Here is a 21,306-nt window from a genome sequence, read left to right as displayed (position 1 = left end):
TATCAATAGTGTTAGGGAAGCCATATTTGTTTCCTCTTAGGATGTGTAAGTCTAAAAATTGATATAGTTCTTTATATGTTGTATATTGGAATGTACAATTCAATGAGAAATGTATTTAATCATCTCTCATGAGTTTTACCCATTTATTTTGTAGTATTTTTGAAAGAAAAAATTGTACAATTAGGCAGTAATGTATTTTTTGCTAAGAATACAAGATACCTAATTAAATTTTCAAAAACACCGATACAATTTATTCCAGCGAAGAATTCTATAAATCTCATAAGTGTTACCTTTAACAGGTAACATTCATGGGAAGGGCATAACACTCATGATAAAAGAAATCCAAATAATGACTAGATCCACAGTTATACAGATATTGTATTACCTTTAACTCGTACCTTTATCAAATATACCTTTTCACACACATAGGTTTATCTTTACTAATAATAAACCTGAAAGTCTACCTGGATCTCTGTCTGTCTGGATGTCTGGATCTCTGTGACGCGCATAGCACCTAGACCGAACAGCCGATTTTCATGAAATTTGGCACAAAGTTAGTTTGTAGCATGGGGGTGTGCACCTCGAAGCGATTTTTCGAAAATTCGACTTTGTTCTTTTTCTATTTCAACTTTAAGAAAATTTTACCTAGAAAACTATCACAACGTGGAATAGTAAATTACGGAATTATCATAACGTGAAACCGTAACATGGGCGAGTCATTTAACATAGAAATTGGCGAGCAATTCATCATCCATTATTTGTAAATATACAGGCGAACCAAATTACCTTTTGATTTTCTACTACGGGCAAAGCCGTGTGGGTACCACTATACATAATAAATTCATATTTATTAAAAATTGAAGAGTGAACGCTGACACAAAGCTAATGTTAGTAAAAATGAAATTTGTGTGTGTTGTTTAGAAAAAACTCGAACTCTTAAGATGTGGTATTCAAAAAAACAACATATTTTAGAGGAATTACAGCAAAAACTCTACAATATATTATTTCATGAGTCCATCTCTCATGAGTGAAGGGATGATGGGAGGTCACTGTGACCTCCTAAAAATATCTTTATTCGGCAAATTTTGTCTGTCGATTTGGCAAAGTTGTCATCATTTGGCAAAATTTGGAGTTTCATTCAACAAATTTATCTGCATTCGGCGAAATTTGGAGTTTTATTCGGCAAACTGAAATTTTCCTCCTTTCTAAAAATTTCTTTTCGGGGCACCGAATTATTTTCTTCTGTGTATACCAAAATTGAATGCTTACCCATGTGAGTTGTTTGTACATTTTCGCATGCGTCATCCCATGTTTTTTTGAATTTAACATTGTTTATGTACAAAAGGATGGTGTAGGGTAGACCGACCAGTGAATGAACAGTTAAACACAATTTCATTTTTTAAAAATCATAGTAATTTTAAATTCTATACTATACAGATCGTAATAGTTAAAACATTTTAATTGATCTATGTAAATTTCTCTAAAAAATCGCGAGAACTTAAATGGTACCGCTTCCGACTTTTTTAGGTGTTTAAAGAAAAAATGGCACAACGACCCAGTGAACCTCGAACCAGTAAATGAACACAAATTGGTCCAGTGAATGAACATGATAAATTTTGATTCAAAAAGAAACTAAGTTTCTTTGAGATCTATCTATCTATCTATATAACTATCTATATCTATTTATCTATCTATCTATTTATATAACTATATCTATCTATCTATCTATCTATATCTATCTTTTATATCTCTATCCATCTATCAATATACCTTTCTATCTATTTTTCTATCTATCTACTTATCTGCATCTAGCTATCTATATATTTATCTATCTATCTATATATCTTCCTACGGATCTATTTATACATCTTATCTATCTATCTACTTATTTATCTATTTACTTATCGATCGATTTGCCTACTTATCTATCTACTTATCTACTTATCTATCTATCTGTCTATCTAACTATCTACTTATTTATCTGTCTGTACATCTAAATATCTACCAATCTATTATCCTAATCAATCTATTTATCTATCTATCTACCTGCTTTTTTACCTGTCTATCTATCGAACTATCTCCTTATCAATACATCTACTTATCTATATTTATCCACCTATCTATATCTATCGGTCTATCTATCTGTCTATATATCTACTATCCATCTCTATATCAGTCTCTCTACCCAGCCATCTATCTCTATATTAGTCTCTCTATTTACCTCTCTATCTATTAACCACTACCTATCTATTTATCTATCAATAAATCTATCGATCTATCTATCTACCTACCTACTCTATCTCTATATTTATCTACCTATATATCTATTTACCTCTTATTTTTTATATATCTATCTCTATATCGTCCTCTATCTATTTATCTATCTCTCTATATACAAACATACATACATATCTACCTATCTATTCTCTCTCTTTGTATATATATTTCTATTTCTCTTTCTCTCTATCTACCTGTCTATCTATCAAGAGAGATAAAGATATAGAAAGATAGATGTAGGTAGGTAGGTTAATATACAGATAGAGATATAGATAGATAAAAGATAAAACTCAGTAAAAAGTGCATTGTTTGCAAAGACAAAAATAAAGAAATTATAAAAAATATAATGAAATACATAAATAAATAAGCATATAAAACTATCTGCATTACAAAAAAGTACGAAAATGAAAATATCTCAAAGAAACTTCAAATTTCTTTTTAAATCAAAAGAAATTTTGCCATTGTTCATTCACTGGGTTTTCGCAATTTTTCGTATCCAGTGACTGAACCTGAAAATCTACGCATTCTGCATTGACTGAAACAATTTAAATCCATAGCCTAAATATGTATACTTAATTTTTCTTTCGTAGAGTTAAAAAGTAAAATTTAATCGATAAAAATAATATGTATCAAAATAGTTGCTAGCGCGAAACCAGCCTTATTATTTTGAAAGAGAGACAGAACGATTCACGGCAGTAAAAATTTCAAACTTTCTCCAGGAAAAAAATACGTAAACCAAGTAACCAATCAGGTGTCAGATAGCTTAGAATATCAATAAAGAACGCTTATGTAGTGAATTTATTCAGAAAAAATTTTTTGGAAGCTTATTTTTTTTTAAAATGACGCGCTGTTCATTCACTGGGTGGTGTTCACTCACTGGTCGGTCTACCCTATTTAACAATTAAAATAAAAGTTCGGGGCACCCTTGTGAGCGTAAAAACCCAAAATCACTTTTACTACACGACATTATTCCTGTGTTGACACTGACTATGTCCAGCAGGGACGGATACAGACTACCATTTTAGGGCGGGGGGGGGGTGGTATGCTCAAAAATTCCTCTCCCCCCCCCCCTCTGAACGAACCTATGGTTTTAGGCACGAAAACTTTCTTAAAATGCTTACGTGTCAACAGGTGTGTGCACAGAAATTTAGGGGCCCGTCACAAAGAACTTTCACGGGCCCTACTCCGTATTGTTTACCACTACGTCCTTACATATATTTCACCACTCATATGAAAAATCTCGGGCCCCCTTCAGGCTCCGGCCAAGAAGTGTTCCTTCGCCCCCCGCCTTGCGCACGCCCCTGGGTGTCAATAAAAAGCACGGAATCGGTCAGGAATAGGGCTCCTTTGTAATAGGCATAAACGTTGCAAATTAATTTCATAAGCAATGAAAGAAAAACTTACAAAAATTTACTTTCAAAAATAATAATTAATGAATTGAAAATAAAACTGAAATTATTTCCATTTTATTCATATAGTGTTTGAACACTATGTGGACTATTAGAGGGGGTCATGGCTCCCATGACCCTTGTATCCGTCACTGACTGACTGTGCCAAGTGTAATATGTTGTCATAAGATAGTTCGTTGATGCCCAAAGTGATGGACTCAATTTTCAGGCTTTTACAGCTTTATTTTAGTCGAAGAGTTAAGCTGTAAAGTGATCGCTTGAAAAAGTTTGTCTAGGAGCAAAAATAAATGAATAAGTAAATAAAGAAATAAAATACAATGATAAATGAATAACTTAACTTCATATTGAAACTAAAAAAATGTCATCATCGAATCAAATGTGACAAAAAAGCATGTTAAAATATTAGAAACAATATTGAAAGGAGTTTCGAAAATCATAAATTCTACGAAAAACCTCCTAGTTTTACATTTTTTTCTCCTTCAAAGTGTATTGATTTAAAATAAAGGTGCATTTCATTTATACGTTTTTCATTCATACATTTTTTGGTCGGTCCTTGTGTTGGCGTATGCAGGACAAATTACTGTACGTTATATTAACATACTAGGATTGGCAAAACAGCAAAAAGCTGAGAATTCCTGGGTATTGATAACTTACTTTCCTTTGCTTTCTACTTCCTAGCGTGGCTGCCTTGTATTTGCTTATTGAATAGGAGAAAACCAGGAAAACACACATCGGGCAGCTTGATTAAACATGTAGATTATTGGACTAGTTGGTAAAGTTGTATTAACTTGAGTTATACGAAATATAACTTACTGGAGATGTTGTAACTTTAGTTGTTCGTAAAGGATTTACCACGTCGCGTCGCAATTGCGAGCAGTTCTTACCACAATAGGTATTGGAAGGGGACTGAAAAATCCATATCATAGGCGGCTGATGCACCAAAATAGTAGGGGATCAAAGTAGGTATGAGAGTAGGATACAGGTTAGGTGAGCGGTGCCCTTACAGTTGACTTTTTTATGATTTCAAGTTTAACGTTATTATTGATTAAATGACATCCAAAAAAACTCGGGACTCGACCTCAAAAACCAGGATAAATGGCCGCAGTAGACTCTTCCAATTTAAAGCTCCATTTTACTTTGTATGAAATAAAAACTCTAGAGAAATACAGAACCCACACTTATTGAGTCATTTCTTCGTTCGTTAAGCACGTGAATCGATCAATTTTATCATTTTTGATCCATCGTTAATTTTGAACTTAGAAAACTTAAGGGCAAAGGCCCTTTAATTTTAAAGGTGAAGGGGCAGTTGCACCCCCCCCCCCCCCCCGTTTGAGCCGCCTTATGATGCACACAGTAAATGCTTTACCTACTGTAGACAAAAGAGTCCACAAAAACGCATTGTGACGAGCCCCCCGAACCTGTAAATAAGTCATGGCTCTCTGGATTCTTCTTCCTCTCAATTTTAAATAATTAAAAACTAAGTAATTAAGGAAGTTCATTTCACCAATAATATCTGTGAAATGAAACCTTGTTACAAAAAGCTTAAATTTCCAATAAAGCTTACAAAAGTGCGTGTTTCGGTCAGGGGCCCTTTATTCTCCAAACTTGTTTTACATTTGTTGTTCTATTTGAGATAGTTTTTTATACTTTGTTCAATAAAAATAGGTGTCAGTAGAAAAGTACTAAGTGTTTTCTTTCAGTTGCAATAGGTTGTGGCAATTCTGGAATTGCGCTAAGGCCCGGATCTGTACATTTTGGGCCCTCTGCAACAAAATGGGTAGGCCCAGTGTCTATTTGTAAAGTTAATAAGTCTCAATGCTAGTTTTTTTCCTTCAATTTCTAGGGCCGTCAGCCCCCTTGAGGAAGTGAGCCCCCCCCCCCCGCACTGCGAGTACGCAGATATAGGCTTGCTAAAGAGCCCTTCTGGCTTATTTCGAGTGTAAGGGATTAAGATATAGGACATTTTAATTTTGCCTTTATGAACTGAGCGAGTCGAGCTTGTTGCTCTTTGGGCTGTAAGTGTTACATAAAAAGGCTTCAAAAAGAAAGTTTTGAACTTGAAATTAACAAAAAGTATGAAATATTATAATGAATTCAAAAAGGAGAAAGCCAGAGAAAATTAGCTGCCACATATGGAATTTCTAAAACTATGGCGTCTAATATAGTTTAAAACAAGGAAAAAATAATAAAACTATTTGAATAGTATTTTTAATTATGGTTTCACTTTCAATAATGTTAAACAATGAAAGTTAGTTGAACAGAAAGAGTAATAAGGGTGAATTCCTCGAAAAATGAATACATGGTGCGAGAAATGACAAAAAATATTTTAAAAAATCATTACTGCCCTTTATAAGTTGACCACCAAAGTACTGCACCGCGAGTGGTCAACTTACACAGGTTTCACTGTATGCAAAAAATACCTAATATCGATTTTACGTTCCTCTAAAATTTGCTTTTTTCAAGGAAAAAGGTAAGGGGGCGACGGATAAAAAAATGTTGGAAATCACTGTTTTAAATATTTATACTGTTTGTACTTTTATAAATTTTATCTTTGCTAAACGAAAATAGATGAATTGGACGGTGTTATACAAAAATGAGTTATCTAACAAAAATTTTCAAAAAAATAATGAGTTATTCACATAGGTTGGCATATAAACTGATACACTACGGGGATAAAAAGACGATTTCTATTAATATGCCATCTATGAAGTTCAGTTTAGAACTCAATTTACTCAAAAGTACTGCTTGGTGGGTTGACCCATTTTTGTGTAACACCGTCAATTTGTTATAATTATAACTGACAGTTCAAGTTCTTATTATTTAAAGTGTTGATGACAAAAAAAAAAAAAAAAAAAAAAATTAAAAAACACATGATGATTAAAAATATTAAACTTACCTAAAAAAAAATTCTTGTCACCCTTGAATTTAAAACACATGCAATCCCATTGAGCAGTCAACACGGTGTATAACAAATGACTCGTTTTTTTCCTCGGAGACAAAATTGTGGAGTTCTCAAAATTATCTAATTGGTTGAGAAAGTCGTGGATCTATCTATTGCAAAGTGCTGGGGGAAAAAAAAAAAAAAAAAACGAAGGATGAAAAGAAAAAAAAAAAAAAGCTTTTTAGCAGACGTTTTGCTCCTATTCATTCTATTCTTAGGATGGCGCCTTTCTCTTATTTCATTTGAAAAAGGGTCAATGTAATCATTTCCCAGACAGTCTCAGATCGTCTCAGATGGCCACAAAAAAGATCCCCACCCCCAAAAAAACCCCTTTCCAGAATTCCAGGAAACATCAATCCCGAACAGATACGAGAGACACCCACGGACCCTGAAGGCTTCGCTTCGGACGAAGACCACCCAACAAAGACATTGTTTCGTTTTCCCTACGTAACAAGATACGGTAATAGTTAGGCAAGAACAGAGTAACGTCCTGAGAGTGACCGTTGGAAAAGGAGCGGCTGTCCTCCTCTCCCTCCGCTCCCCCCCCCCTCCCACCCAAAAAAGAGCAGTTCTGGCTGCAGCCCTCGACACAAGAACGGCCGGCCTAGCTAAAAACTTTTTTTAAAAATAAAATTGAGGAAAACTGCACGTACACATTGAATGCACAGAAAACGGCCCGAGTTAAGGACGGCCCATGTGGAATTTTCCACATCTCACACGTGGCCAGTCCGCCCCTGGTTTCGGTGACCATACAAGTGTAATTATGTAAACCCGAAACGTCTTAACGCAGACCTCTCATTATTGGACTCAGTTTCAAATTCAATGTCGAGCGAAAATCTTCCATTTTTACAGTTGTAGTGCACACGAGCTTGAAGAATTAGGAAGCACAAAATCAATTAGTATTTTTTTTAATTAAGAAAACGACGTACTAAAAAATTCTTTAAAAATTGAACTTGTTTTTAGAATTCTACTAATTATAATAAATAAATAAAATAATAACCAAAAGATAAATAAATAAACAAAATTAATATTTCTGATTGAAATTTTAGCACACCTACGCCAAATTTTCTCCCTTCACTTGAGTCAATAAAATGATTAATTTTATAACTAATTCGTTCAGTAATTGTCCTTCATGCAATCAGTGACCGGCGCAAACACTCTTTCACAATGCAGTCAACTACGTCAAACACGTGACACTGATTCTTTAAATAAAATAAAGGACTTGACACTTCTCAGGATCCCCACACAATCCCCCATTTCGAAGATAAAAGAAATTCTTTCAGCATACTTCACTCCCCTCAAACAAAAACCAAACAGCCCGCTCTGTAGCAAGACGCCCCCTGGTGAACCAATAGAAAAGCACGTCCCGTTTTCCTCTGAGCATCAATCCATGATGACTAGCTGCTAGTCCCCGCCACGTTAGCTAGAAAGCACTCCACCGATTCCATTCCGCAGCGTAGGAAGTATAAATAACTTCGCGCTTTCGAAGCATTCCCCTCCTCGCATTTTTTTAGTGGTTTTTTTCTCTTTTTGTGTGTGTTGTCGACGTTTTGTATATTCGGCCATGTTGTTCAAGACTATTACGACGTGCTTACGGCTCAGCAAGTCCGCAAGGATAGTTGGAATTCGCGCTTGCACTACCTCCGCTCGCCCCGAAGATGTTGCCAAAGAGTACCACCATAATTTTAGGGTAATTATTTCTTTTAGCCTTCTGAAAATTGAGTGAATTCATGTTTAAATTGATGGAAAGTTTTAAAAGTGCACCGTTCAACGTTCATTATAATTTACTTCATGTAGCTGTACATTTTACTTGTGCAATGTGTGCAATTGTTCACTAATTTCTGGGCAAAACAAATTAAATGAACTTCATTGAGGAACATTAAGCTCCAATTCAATTGCTAATTAGGTATTCACCCCCCACTGAACGAAGAATAAGACTCCCTGCCCTCAGCGGTTTTTTTTTTTTTTGCCATGTCGCAGTTGTGATGGGGCCCCCTTCGTCTAGGGGCATCGCAGGGGATTCAAAAATTGCACACAAGTGTTTTATATAGTTCTGTGACTCAGGGCCGTCTTAAGAAATGACAGTGCCCTGGGCGAAAATTTTCTGCCCCCCCCATACACACAGAATTGGGAGCGTATAATAAAGTACCCAACATTTTCATATTAATTATCACATGATTGATCTTGTAATCTAAAATTTGTGCATCGTAAAAAACAAGAAATAAATGTAATGTGTTAACATTGAATAAACTTATTTTTAAGGAGGAAAAATGAGTTGTAATGCAGCAAAACGTAGTTTGTGGTACCTTTTCTTATCTTAGCACCCGAGGCAATCTCCCCGTTCCCCCCTCTTCGGACAGTCCTGCTGTGACAAACAAAGGGCCCCAAAAATGTAATGCGATGGGCCCCCAACCAGGGACGCCTGTTGGTCGGGCCCAAGTTTGAAGGGGACCAGGGATTTTTATAAAATGAGGAGTGCAATATATGTAGGGACGTAGGGGTAAACAATATGGAGGCAGGCCCGTAAAAGTCATTTAACAAGCCCCGAAAATTCTGTGTACGCCCCTGCAACAAACCCTTAAATCCGCTACTGCCTCCCCGCAATTATTTTTTTAAGTAGAAAGTTTGATAAATTGAAATTATGTTTAATTATATTTTTCATTGAACATTTTTCATTCTCATATCCAGTCTAAATTTGAAACAAACTGCCAGCGGAGGGGCGTTTCAAAATTAATATTCATTCGTATACAACGTTAGTGATGTATAAAATCTCAATTAAAAATGAAGAGATATATCCGAAGTTGCGGTGTATCTCATCTTAATACGAAAAAAAAAAAGTTTCAAGTTTGAGGGGAAGCTGCTCATATTTAGAGCAAGTAGTGTGTAAAAAAAAAGCTGAATGATCGCTCAAATTTTTCTACACTTAAAACTAAATTTCAGAAAGTTCCCTTGCGACATTATCGCATGGAAAAAAATATGCAGGGGTATATATTCTACTAATCATTCTATGAATTATTCTATTTATAATGATGTGTATAGTGCTTAACTTTGAGCCTGATTTCAGTAATGTAATAGTACTTTAAGAATCTGTTTTTTATCATAAACAAAGTAACGTTAAAATTACACAAACAGCAGAAAGAAATGAATCTTCTTATTGGGAATTGAAATCAAATACAGTAGTCTTTCACCGTGATGCTAATAAAATGAAGAAAAATCCCAAAGATTCAGTCTGGTTCTACTCATCCTTCATAATTCCTAACATTTAACTGAATATACATTTGCAGAAAATCAGTGAAAAAAAGTTTTCTTTTCAAGATTTTTCTTCGGGTTCAAAAATTCCTTCTCCGTCCATTCATGTTCTTTCAGACCTTAATCTATTTTTCCGAAGCAAAAAAGATCCAACGGACGAGCTCTATGCAATCACGAAACACGTGTCGCAGTTGATATTGCCGTTTGTGCAATTGAAAGAAACTTATTGCAACAAAAGTCAACATTTTATTGCAACGAGTAGTTTTTGGTTAAAAATAAATTTATCAGTATATGAAGTTCAAAAACTTAAATTCATCAATTACTATGCAAAGGAAGTTTTAAGCGAAAATTCTTTGTTAAACTAAGCTGGAGAGAATGAAGAAATTTTACATGTAAAAGAAAAGAGGATTAAAATATCGAAAACTTGTTTTTGCGGAAGAGAGGTGCGGAAGTATAGGGCAGCTGCCTCTTAGTATTGTTGGAAAACTCATACTGCCTGTAAATGTGTTTTTTTTTATTATGAAATGAGCCAGACGGAAAAAAAAAAAAAAAAAAAAAAAAGAATAAACTCATCTGGATCTGCATGTTCGATGTTCATGCCGGCTCACTGCTGCTAATCCCGAAACTCGTGCCAATACTAAATTAATTCTGAACAAATGTTCAAATGATTAATTTTGAGCCTAAAAATAACCATTTGTTTTGGTAGTGTCCATTACTTAGCTTTTGTTCGATAAAAAAGAAAGGAGGGGGGGGGGGGAGGTTGAGGATTACGATCCTTCATTTTGCAATCAAGTAGAGCCGTAGTGCTGTCATACTGTGAAGAATCAAAGCATGATTTATGTTTTGCTTTTACACCAAATCAGCGTTTCGCAACCCCTTTTGACAGGCGGACAAGTAAAAATTTTGAAACATTTCTCTGCCCAGTGATATTTTCTTTTTCCAAAAAGAAAAACCCTTGTTATTAAACAGCTGTTACATAAGTTAATTGTAGCTCTTTTATAAAATTTTCTTAAAATATAATTTAAATGTAAAGATAACTAGCATAAGTAAAGAAATCATTGGGGGGAAAAATCGCAGACAAATATGAAAAAAAATTACAAAATTGACGTAAAAATATGGTATAAAATTTTTATTTCCTGTTTTTCGATTCTCCAAAGGGCGGTCCAAATTCTTTCGGGAGTGGTGCTTAAAACGTGCCTCGGGCATTTAAATAATTTCAATTACAGTGGACGCTGGTTAATGGAATAAACCGCTTTAATGAATTGTCAAAATAATCACATTGTCAAAAACAGAATAAAATCCAGCTTTATTGAATCAAAGCTATTTAGAACAAACGTGATAAGCGTTTGTCACTACAGACTTTTTGCAGAAGTCCAGGTACGAAAATCGAATCAATTTCATGCAAAATTCGTGATTGTTATTATTTATGAACCTTATCTCTTTATACAACTTAATTTTTTGGTTGTCTTTTCCTCATTCCTAGCAGTTTACTATGTTAATAGTTTCTAAATTTAACATTTTACGATTTTTTTTCATTAAAAACTTAAAATATTACATGTTATAAAAATTATTGTAATAAAATTTAATAAATACCGAACAAAAAAATGTAATCTATTGATTTTCTTAGTTTTTTAAGTTAATTAATGTTAGTTTCCTTTTCCCCTTTTGCACATACTTTTTTCTGTATAACAAGAACTTGTCAGTTTTATTGGGGAAAGTATTTCTAGTTAGATCTAGCTTTAACGAGCTGTAGACTTTTGAACGTTCAGAACGTTTGTGAACATTCATTTAAAATTTTAAAACTGTGCCAAATATTTGAATTAAGTAATCATTGAGATATATAAACTCTCACAAAAACGGAACAAAAAGAATATAATAGAAGCGAAAGATACTAAAAGATGAAAATGTTTACATTTGAATATTTTTTTTCTACAAAATCAATAGCATCCCTTTTCAAGTAAAACTCATAAAAGCATTTCGTCTCGTTATATTGATTTAGTTGCAACAATATACTTCTAACTGCACTGTTATTATGCCCCTCTTTAATTTCTTGACTCTTTCATCTGCGTTAAAGATATGTTTGGGCAAACGCCTCTGTGGTAATTACAGGTTTTACGTCTACCCTAATTATGGGTGTTCGTTTGCAAGAGAGCAACCTGTTTGAATCTTGACGTTGAAGCGGAAGCAAAAACGGGATCTCTTAATTTTCTTTGTTTTCAAAAGTTCATAGATCTCTGTAAAAAGTGTTTTGGAAAAGTCGAACATTTTCTTTATTTGTCTTGAATAAAGTATATTGTTTAATTGATTGGAACTCGCACAAAAATAGTTTACCAAATCTGTAAAGTTTTCAATGTTTTGTTCAAATTTGAAATAAACTTACTTCAAAAAAAAAAAGAAAGTGGTAAGAATCTCTTAAACCCATTGCACCAGGGATCCAACGAGAATGCTCATTGAACATTTGAGGCACATGAGCTTTGTTTAAAGGAGCACCCCTGTAAAAATAATAAAAATTTGTGCCCAATTTTTCACGTGAACGGTTTAAGGTTGTTAAAACTGCAATACAATCTCATTACAACGAATAATAATGCAACGAAAAATCCGTTTTTTGAAATAAATGTTCAGTCCAGTTGTAATTTCCAATTCGTTGCTTGAATTCCATTACAAAGAAATTCCCGTTACAGCGAACAAAATTTGCGGTACCTTGAAGTTCCGTTATAACGAGATTTTACTATAGTAAGTATTTACAAAACATTAAACTAGAATAACTTGTAAAAGTTTTTGACCACTTATGCGGAGTGACTACTTATGTGGAAAAATTGAGAAGAAAAAAAAAACACCTTATACAAATACTTTCATGAATTGCTGTAGAATTCAGTGAGAAAAACAATAACTTATGTAATCAATGTCTATAAATTAGTGGAACTTAGAAAGGGGGGGGGGGGGCTTGTTTTAGCTACCTTGTTTTTTTTTCCTCTTATGCATTACTTGAAACAAAATACAACTTATTTTAATGTACCTACTTACGGTTCATTAAAACAATCCAACAATGTTGACTGATGAAGTTGTTGCTTACTGAATTTTTTTGGGAGGTCGCAGTGCCCTTGTCAGTTTGTTCGCCGGGCCCCATAATTCTCATAAAACTATAAACATATACCACATAATGAGTCCCACGTAAAACTTGTAAAATTTATTCTACTCCGATCCCGAGCCGGGCCCCTAGTTTCCGACTAGACTAACGCAGCCTCTCGTCGGCCTTGATTGTAGTCTGTGAGCGATATGCTTCTGGATTACATGGTATCTCCTGACTAATCCAGAAAAAGATTGAACTTTCTGCGTAAGCATTAAAAAAGGGTTCCTTGTATCACTGAAACGCGTGTGTGCAATGTTTTTCCAATCTGTGCATTAATAAAGCTGGTATAGTGATTTCATTCAGTGGCGTCACTACGGGGGGGGGGGGGGTCCGCCCCGGGTGTCACCCGTCTGGGGGTGACACCGAAAGTGTAATTGATACCTTCAGAAAAATATGAAGCTAAATTGCATTTTCAAGACTACAAATTTGAAAATGTTTCGGGGAGGAGGGGGAACCCCCCTTTCTTCCAACCCACACATTATGGAGTGAATACTAGGGTTAGGATTAGGTTGATATTGTCAGTACTTAGACTGAAAATTGTATGAACTTCATGTTTACATAGAATGTTAACATTTTTTTTTTGCTTGGGAAGGGGGGGGGGGTTACACCACAAATTACCACCCCGGGTGTCACCCATGCTAGGTACTTCACTGCTTTACTTTTATTTATGTTTTTGAGATTCTTTCTCTTTTATTTCAACTTTTTTCCCCAAAAAAGATATTTCACGCTCTTGAATTCTGGAGTAGCTGAATATGAAACCGTCCTTGGAAAAGGAGCGGTAGATTCAGACACGCCAACGCACTGTCGAGACAGCTGAAAATGCTAATTTATAGATTAGCTGCCTGCTAGGAATTTTTCATCCGATGACAGGAGCTGGAAGCCATGACGTACTTCCGGCGATGGATAAGATTCCTATGGTGGTTTTCCATGGTTTTTTAGTTTTGTCTTAGACTGGGAAGACGAGGTTTCTAGACGAAGGTCGTAGATATCAAGTAGTGTGCTGAATTTTAAGTAATTTTGATGGTCGGTAGACGTTTGAGTTCTGAGTTGGCGTTCAACCTGGCAGAAAGAGGTCACCCTAGGTTTTCTCGAGCCATGTTGCCAATCCCAGAATGTTCATGCAAATGTATGTGGGTAATGAACCCTTCTCCAAAAGAAAAAATCTGGTTGTGTCACTGTGTCTGATTCTCCTTTCTCTTGAGCCAATGTAGTCGACAGTTGTTGGATCTAGATGTTTGTAGGTGAAGACTGCTAAAATAGTAAGGTTTGATGACAGGGGTAAACAAACAAGCGTTTGGCCTGTGACGTCCTGATCTCTATCAGTCTATCACTTTAACATTTTGGATGTTAAAGTGACAAACTTAATAAAGTGTTCACCGTTTCGAAATAATGAAATTTTTTCACGTTTCAGTATTGATTATATCGTTTATATGTCACCACGTACTAGTTATGTCAACTAACATTTTTAAGAGTTTTGTGGCAAAAGGAGCGATTTATTTGGATTTAAATTCATTCGTACGCTTTTTAAATTTTTGAGAATTTTCACTTTTGTGCTATACTGCCGTGCTAAGCACAAAAGCCGTACTTCTGCAGGTGATCTCAAAATGATAAACTGCGTTTTAAAGTTTTGCGCTTCCATATATTTGATTCCTATTCCATGTTTTTTCAGAATTTTAAACAAATATTTCCCATTAACAAATGACCATAAAACATTGGAACTAGGCAAAATATGATATTAAGAACAACCTCGTGATAATAACTCAATTATGATAAAAAGTTAACTTATGTGCTTAGCGCGGCAGTGTATGTGTTATTTCACAAACTTTAAAACATTAATTTGAGAAAAAGCTGTGTGGAAAGGCTGTACTTACCATATCAATGTTATTTATAAATGAATTTGAAAACAAATAACAGTTTAGCAAAATTTTCCAACCCGTGTTGATTTCTTTATTTGCTGTGTATAAAATCGAAGATTAAAAACTCTTTTTCAAGCGCTGCAGAGTGTGGAGAAGTGAGGATAAATCTTAATGGTAGAATCAAAAATAATTAAGGAAGATTGTACTGACTAAGAAAGGACAGAAATAATTAGCTTTATATCTTTCAAGATAGTCTAGGATTTAAGTCAAAAAATTATTTAAATCAAAGGTTTTATAATGATTAAAATTGAATAGATTTGAATCAATATATTAAATCATTGACACTTTGGTGAGAGGTAACATCTTGCGTCCGATTTGGGAGGAGAGAGGGGGTCATCCCGAAAGAGGTTATTTTTGAAATCCTTCCTGCATTAAGTGCTGCATAATCTGGCTCTGGTAAGTTGTCTTCCGATGGTGGAGGAGGGGGGGGGGGCTTAAAAGATTCCATTTGTTAATATAAGGGTAGGCAAGCGGGTTTGCGCTGTTTATAACTCATATTGGAATGCGCCATTGTAAGAATTTCGCTTTTGTCAACCCACACATAAGTAAGCACGTCCAAAGCGAAGAAATTTTCATTAGAGCCAGACGAAGTATTCTCTAAATGAGTACTTTACTGAATAATAGACAAAAAACAGCTGTTATTAAATTTTCTCGACGCAGGACCACGCCCACTCAAAATTATATTCCATAAGCCTACTCAGGCTTGCCGACTGCGAGGGTTAAGTACTTTTTTCTACAATGAGAAAGTGCAAACAAAAGAAACCACTAAGTAAAAATATTTTTTTCGTTAAATTTTAAATGAATTTAATTTTGTTTGATATTTTAAACTGCGACCTTCCTCGAATTTGGGCATGCGTCAGGTTACTTATGATTTTATCAAAATAGGGGAGGTATTGGTAAGAGAAATAACAAATGTGAGGTTATTTACTTATTTTTTTGTTTTCCGTTACATTCATTTATTAGAGGTGTTGGTTTGAGTACAGACTTTTTTTTTTTAATTTCTTCCCCTTCCTTATCGGTAAAGCAGAAATGCTGCCATGGTGCATTTTCTTAATCAAGCTTTCACCCCTTTTTAAAATAGAACCGTTCAACGGTGCTAGTCGCGGCGTTCGAGGACGGACAGTTGTAATGATCTTACGTTACAGAAGCACAATAATTTAGTTTGTTCTATTCGTAATAAGTCTTCTTGTCGAGTATTAATGACCTAGATTTGCCTTTTCGTATTTGAGTCGAAGATACGGTTCATAGGCGGATACTGAGTCATCTATTACTTCTCAGATTCCAATTTTCCGAGTTCGAAGCATAGGCGTATCGAAATGAACGAAACATGCGCTTCAACATCTCCTCGTTCTTTTTCTTTTCCCCCCCTTCTGGACACATTCAGATAGAATCGTCTCAACTGGCCGCTTGCTAATTTTTCATGCTAAACGTGGCCATACGGTTCATCGTTTTCATCCTTGAATTCTTGACTCAAAACTAACATTCTCTGCTTTTCGTTGAAAAGAAAAGTCTTTCATACTGTTTAAAAAATTGGGGGGAAATCTAAATACTTTTGTTTTTCTTCAATTTCCTCTGCATACTTGTGGTAGGGTTCCATGCACTCCTCATACATTTTAGAGGGTACTGGTGCATCACAACACCCCAGACGCCCTAGGGTGCCCCGAAGAGAGATCACTGAGACCTCCCAAAATTTTCCTTATTCTGCAAATTTTTTCCGGAGATTCAGCAAATTTAGGGGAAGAATACGCGAATGTCCCTTTTCACTTACTTTTGTGGCACACTCGTATTTTATCATTGGCAAAATTTGGAGTTTCATTCGGCAAACTAAAATTTCTTCCCTTCCAAAAATTTTTGTTCGGGGAGCCCCTGCCGGCGTCCTTGCAATTTTCGGTTTGGAATTTAAGTGCCATTTTTATTCCAATTCAATTATCAGCGACGCTGCTTGTAAATTAAAAAGAAATCAGTTCCATTTAAGCATTCTAATTTGGAAAGAAAACGGAAAGGTTTTCTTTCACGGACCAAGAACTGCCTGGCATTTCCGGGACTAAGGAAGCCACCTAAATTCGTTCGTTTCCGCTTGTGTTGTGGTTGTCTGTTGATCCAGCAACACTCTGGCGCCGACTTTCATTGGTCAAGAGAACAGTGAAGACGACATTTTTATTTCCTAGCGTAATAGGATTCGTATTTAATCTTGTCTTGTGCAGCTGGATGTGATAAGTTTCTTGACTCAGTATTTTTAGAAATTCGCTAATTTAAAGCTGCACGTTTAATGCTTCTATGAAGGGAGGTTTTCAGGAGAAGGCAAAGAAAAAATGTTTTCTCCCCCCTTTCAGAGAACAATGGGGTTGTTTCCTTCAGTCAAAAGTACCAGTACTTTAGTCACTGAAATTGATAGAATAAGCAAAAAAGAAAAAAAGACCCAGAAAATAATTTTATTTTCCCAACAGTTATTTAATTTTTTTAAATGTCCGATTGTTCAAACAAGGCGTGGTCTTTATGACGTCACAGATGATACTTTTGGTTCATATGTCTACCGCATTTCCACGTTATGATAATCAAGAAGCGAATCAAATATTGCGCTCTACGCTTGCTATCAACCATATCGTTGCCAGTTCAAGTGAGTAAAGATGTGAATAAAATATTATGCCCTGTGAATGGCAACACTGAATGGCATTTCATCATTTGTGATGTCATCGGCAGATTTTTTCTGTTCCGTGTTTTTCCACTTAAGCCAGAAATAAAAAGCATTATTAAAATTTTTGTATCGTTCACTCCTTTTAGAAACGTAAAACGTCATATTGTCGCCTCAGAGCAACAGTAAGATTTTAGTGTTATTTCTAGGATCAGACTACTGTCAGATTACTGTTGCTCTGAGGCGACGAGATCTCAAAAATTAGCGATTTTGAGCTCTGCCTTTTTTTTTTAAACTGCTATGAACGAGTAGCATATCTCTGCAAGATCTGCATTTCTATAACTTAATATTTCGCTGTTAGAGAGCAAAAGTTGTGCTTCCATTTTCAAGTATATTCGGAAAGCTCTTTTCCAAGAATCACATCTTGGGCTGAGCTTGATCCATTAGGCATGAAATATTCGTATCGTTTAGTGAAAGATATTATTTATTCCGAAAATAGTATTGTGTACAAAAAAAGAGCATTTTTCTTTCTTTAATTTTTAATAAAGAACGCACTATTTGCATTTTTGCCAGTATTGTAAGAAGAACAATTATATTAGTAACAATAGTACATATCTTGCGATATTTCAAAAAGTATCTTTGAAATTTATTGCAAGAACGTCAAAAATAAAACGCAACTTTTTAAAACTTACACTGGAAGCCTGAAATTTTAGGCCCTTAAAGTATGGCTGACCGTTAGTATATTCAAGTATTTTTGTGAATTTGAGCTCGTTAGATTTTGTAGAATGCGCGTGAACTTGTGAAAAAGCGCGATGGGAGATTGTTTTCCTAGATTTTAGGTTATCTTAAAATCTGAACAAAAATAATTCAAAAGCTCGTACTGCGTGATTCCATTGTAAAAATGCTTGTTTTTAATGGGTTACAGTTACAGAGCTTAAATATGTATTTTCTGGAAGATATTGTGATTCAAAGTGGCTATCAAAACCATTCAAGTGAAAAATAGCCTATTTTCAAAGCGCTATAGCTCAAGTTTGTCACCTCGCATCTTCTTTTCGTTTATACCATTAGAAAGAACACACTTTTTCCTTTCAAAATAAGTTTTTTCTTTGATGGTGTTCTTTCGAATAAGGATAAAAAACGAGCTTGAAATTATGTCAGTCGTAACGAATTGCCATGTTCAATATCTGATTACGGGACATTTTATAGCACTGGAAGCCTGAAATTTTAGGAGCTTAAAGTACTTTTGGTTGTCAACACGTTCTAGTATTTTTGTGAGATTGAGTTCATTAACTTTTGTGTAGTACGTATGCAAAGTCTTGACAAAACGCAGCAGAGAAACTTTTTCCTGGATTTTACAATGTCATAAATTCTGAACGAAAATTATTCAAATGCTCCAACTTTGTAATTCTATTGTCGATATGCATGTTTTTAATGGGTTATAGTTGCATATTGATTTTCTAAGAGATATTGGCATCCACAAAGTGGCTGTCAAAATAGTTCACATGAAGAATAGCCTGTTTTTAATGCCCTGTAGCTCAAGTTTGTCACCTTGCATCTTCCTTTCGTTGGTACAATGAGAAAGAACATATTTTTTCCTATAAAAATAAGTTTTCTTTTAGATGGTGTTCTTTCAGATAAACGGGAAAAAATGAGCCTGATATACTATTTGTCGTTAGCGAGAAAATCTCGATCTTAAATAAATAATGGTGAATGCCGTGACAACCGACTTATAGGGATTTTGCAACTGTTATAAGTCAGAAATAGTTTTTTATTAATCATTTAAAAAGATATTTTGCAAATGAAATATGATGAAAAAAAGAAAATTACCTTGTTCTTTCTGGTGTATCAGTCCGCATCCTGAACAAAATACTTTTCTGATTCTAACATATTTCATTTACAAAAGAACTTTTTAAATGATTAGTAAAAAACTATTTCTGACTTATAACAGTTGCAAAATTCCTATAAGTCAGTTGTCACGTCATTCACCATTCTTTATTTATTTAAGAACGAGAATTTCTCGCTAACGACAAATAGTATATCAGGCTCATTTTTTTCCGCTTATCTGAAAGAACACCATCGAAAAGAAAACTTATTTTTATAGGAAAAAATATTTCCTTTTTCATGATACCAACGATAGGAAGATGCAAGGTAACAAACTTGAGCTACAGGCAGGGCATTAAAAACACGCTATTTTTCATGTGAACTATTTTGATAGCCATTTTGGATGCCAATATCTCTTAGAAAATTAATATTTACGCTCTGCAACTATAACCCATTAAAAACATGCATATCGACAATAGAATTACAAAGTTCGAGCATTTGAATCATTTTTGTTCAGAATTTATGACATTTTAAAATCCCAGAAAAAAATTCTCTGCTGCGTTTTGTCAAGACTTTGCATACGTGCTACACAAAAGTTAATGAACTCAAACTCACAAAAATACTAGAACGTGTTGAAAACCAAAAGTACTTTAAGCTCCTAAAATTTCAGGCTTCCAGTGTTATTAAATGTCCCGTGATCTGAGATTGAACATGGCTATTCGTTACGATTGACATAATTTCAAGCTCGTTTTTTTATCCTTATTCGAAAGAACACCATCGAAGAAAAAACTTATTTCGAAAGGAAAAAGTGTGTTCTTTCTAATGGTATAAACGAAAAGAAGATGCGAGGTGACAAACTTGAGCTATAGCGCTTTGAAAATAGACTATTTTTCACTTGAATGGTTTTAAGAGCCAATTTGAATCACAATATCTTCCAGAAAATATATATTTAAGCTCTGTAACTGTAACCCATTTAAAACAAGCATTTTTTATAATGGAATCACGCAGTACGAGCTTTTGAATTATTTTTGTTTAGATTTTATGACAACTCAAAATCCAGGAAATGTTTTTCCCATCGCGCTTTTTCACAAGTTCACGCGCATGCTACACAAAATCTAAAGAGCTCAAATTCACAAAAATACTTGAATTTACTAACGGTCAACTATACTTTAAGCGCCTAAAATTTCGAGCTTCCAGTGTAATAAAATTTCCTGTAAAATTGGTGTAAACTTGGCACTTTGGCACAAAAAATTGATTCGCCATCTTGGATCACATTTTTCGGAGATTCTAGATCCTCAGGATTTGGATCTAGGAAGCTGAAAATTTGTATAGATTAGTTTCAAAGGCATCTCTACTCCTCTATAAAATTTCATCCAAATCGGAGATGGTCGAGTGGGGACGATTTGAAAAATTAGGTCAGTTGACGTGGAATGACTCATGAGTGAGTTTCATTTAAAAAGAGTTGCTGCCGCCCTCTGAGTCAGTTTTAAAAATGTTTTAATTTGATATTAGTTCTTGCAATACAATGTGGTGTTAGTTTCGGGTGCCCACCTGGGGGGGGGGGGGGGTCATGGCACAAGTTGCGCCATTGACATTTTTAGGAGAAGGGAGGTTTTAGGGGTATTTTTACCTTTTGGGGGGGGGGTGTCTTTGTGGTACTTAGGAGTGTGCGTCTTTGCTTTTGGGGAAGGTGAGCACCCCTATGTCAACGGTGTTCATTCCTGGAAATGGTGTGATTTAGAGGTGCCCATAAGGGGTGGTCGTAGCCCAGACTGCGTTTTTGAACTTTTTAGGGGCTTTTTTTGGGGGGGGGGGGGAAATAACGGAACAATTTGAAATTTTAAAGGTATTCCGGCCCGCAAAAATAATTTTAATTTAAGGTCCGGCCTTCAGACAGAAGAAGGTTGCACACCAAAACTTTAGCTAAATCT

At 35.0% G+C, this 21,306-nt stretch overlaps 1 protein-coding gene across 2 annotated transcripts in view; it reads left to right on the top strand.

Annotated features, from left to right (window-relative positions):
• The window catches only part of LOC129223949 (glutamine synthetase-like), a 111,818-nt gene that overhangs the window by 56,729 nt on the left and 33,783 nt on the right, over positions 1 to 21,306 (top strand). Inside the window, exon 1 of one of the 2 annotated variants that reach the window (XM_054858333.1) lies at positions 8,024 to 8,317. The exons of the other annotated variant lie outside the window; for it this stretch is intronic. Within the exon in view, the coding sequence (XP_054714308.1) occupies positions 8,192 to 8,317 (126 nt within the window). The 5' untranslated portion in view covers positions 8,024 to 8,191. Of the gene's footprint in view, positions 1 to 8,023; positions 8,318 to 21,306 lie in introns of those variants that run through there. 2 annotated transcript variants of the gene reach the window in all.

Source organism: Uloborus diversus, chromosome 6 (assembly GCF_026930045.1).
Source record: "Uloborus diversus isolate 005 chromosome 6, Udiv.v.3.1, whole genome shotgun sequence".
Classification (NCBI taxonomy): Eukaryota; Metazoa; Arthropoda; class Arachnida; order Araneae; family Uloboridae; genus Uloborus; species Uloborus diversus.
The sequence above is the reverse complement of the archived record's forward strand: the minus strand, read 5'-3'. Positions and strand labels throughout refer to the sequence as shown.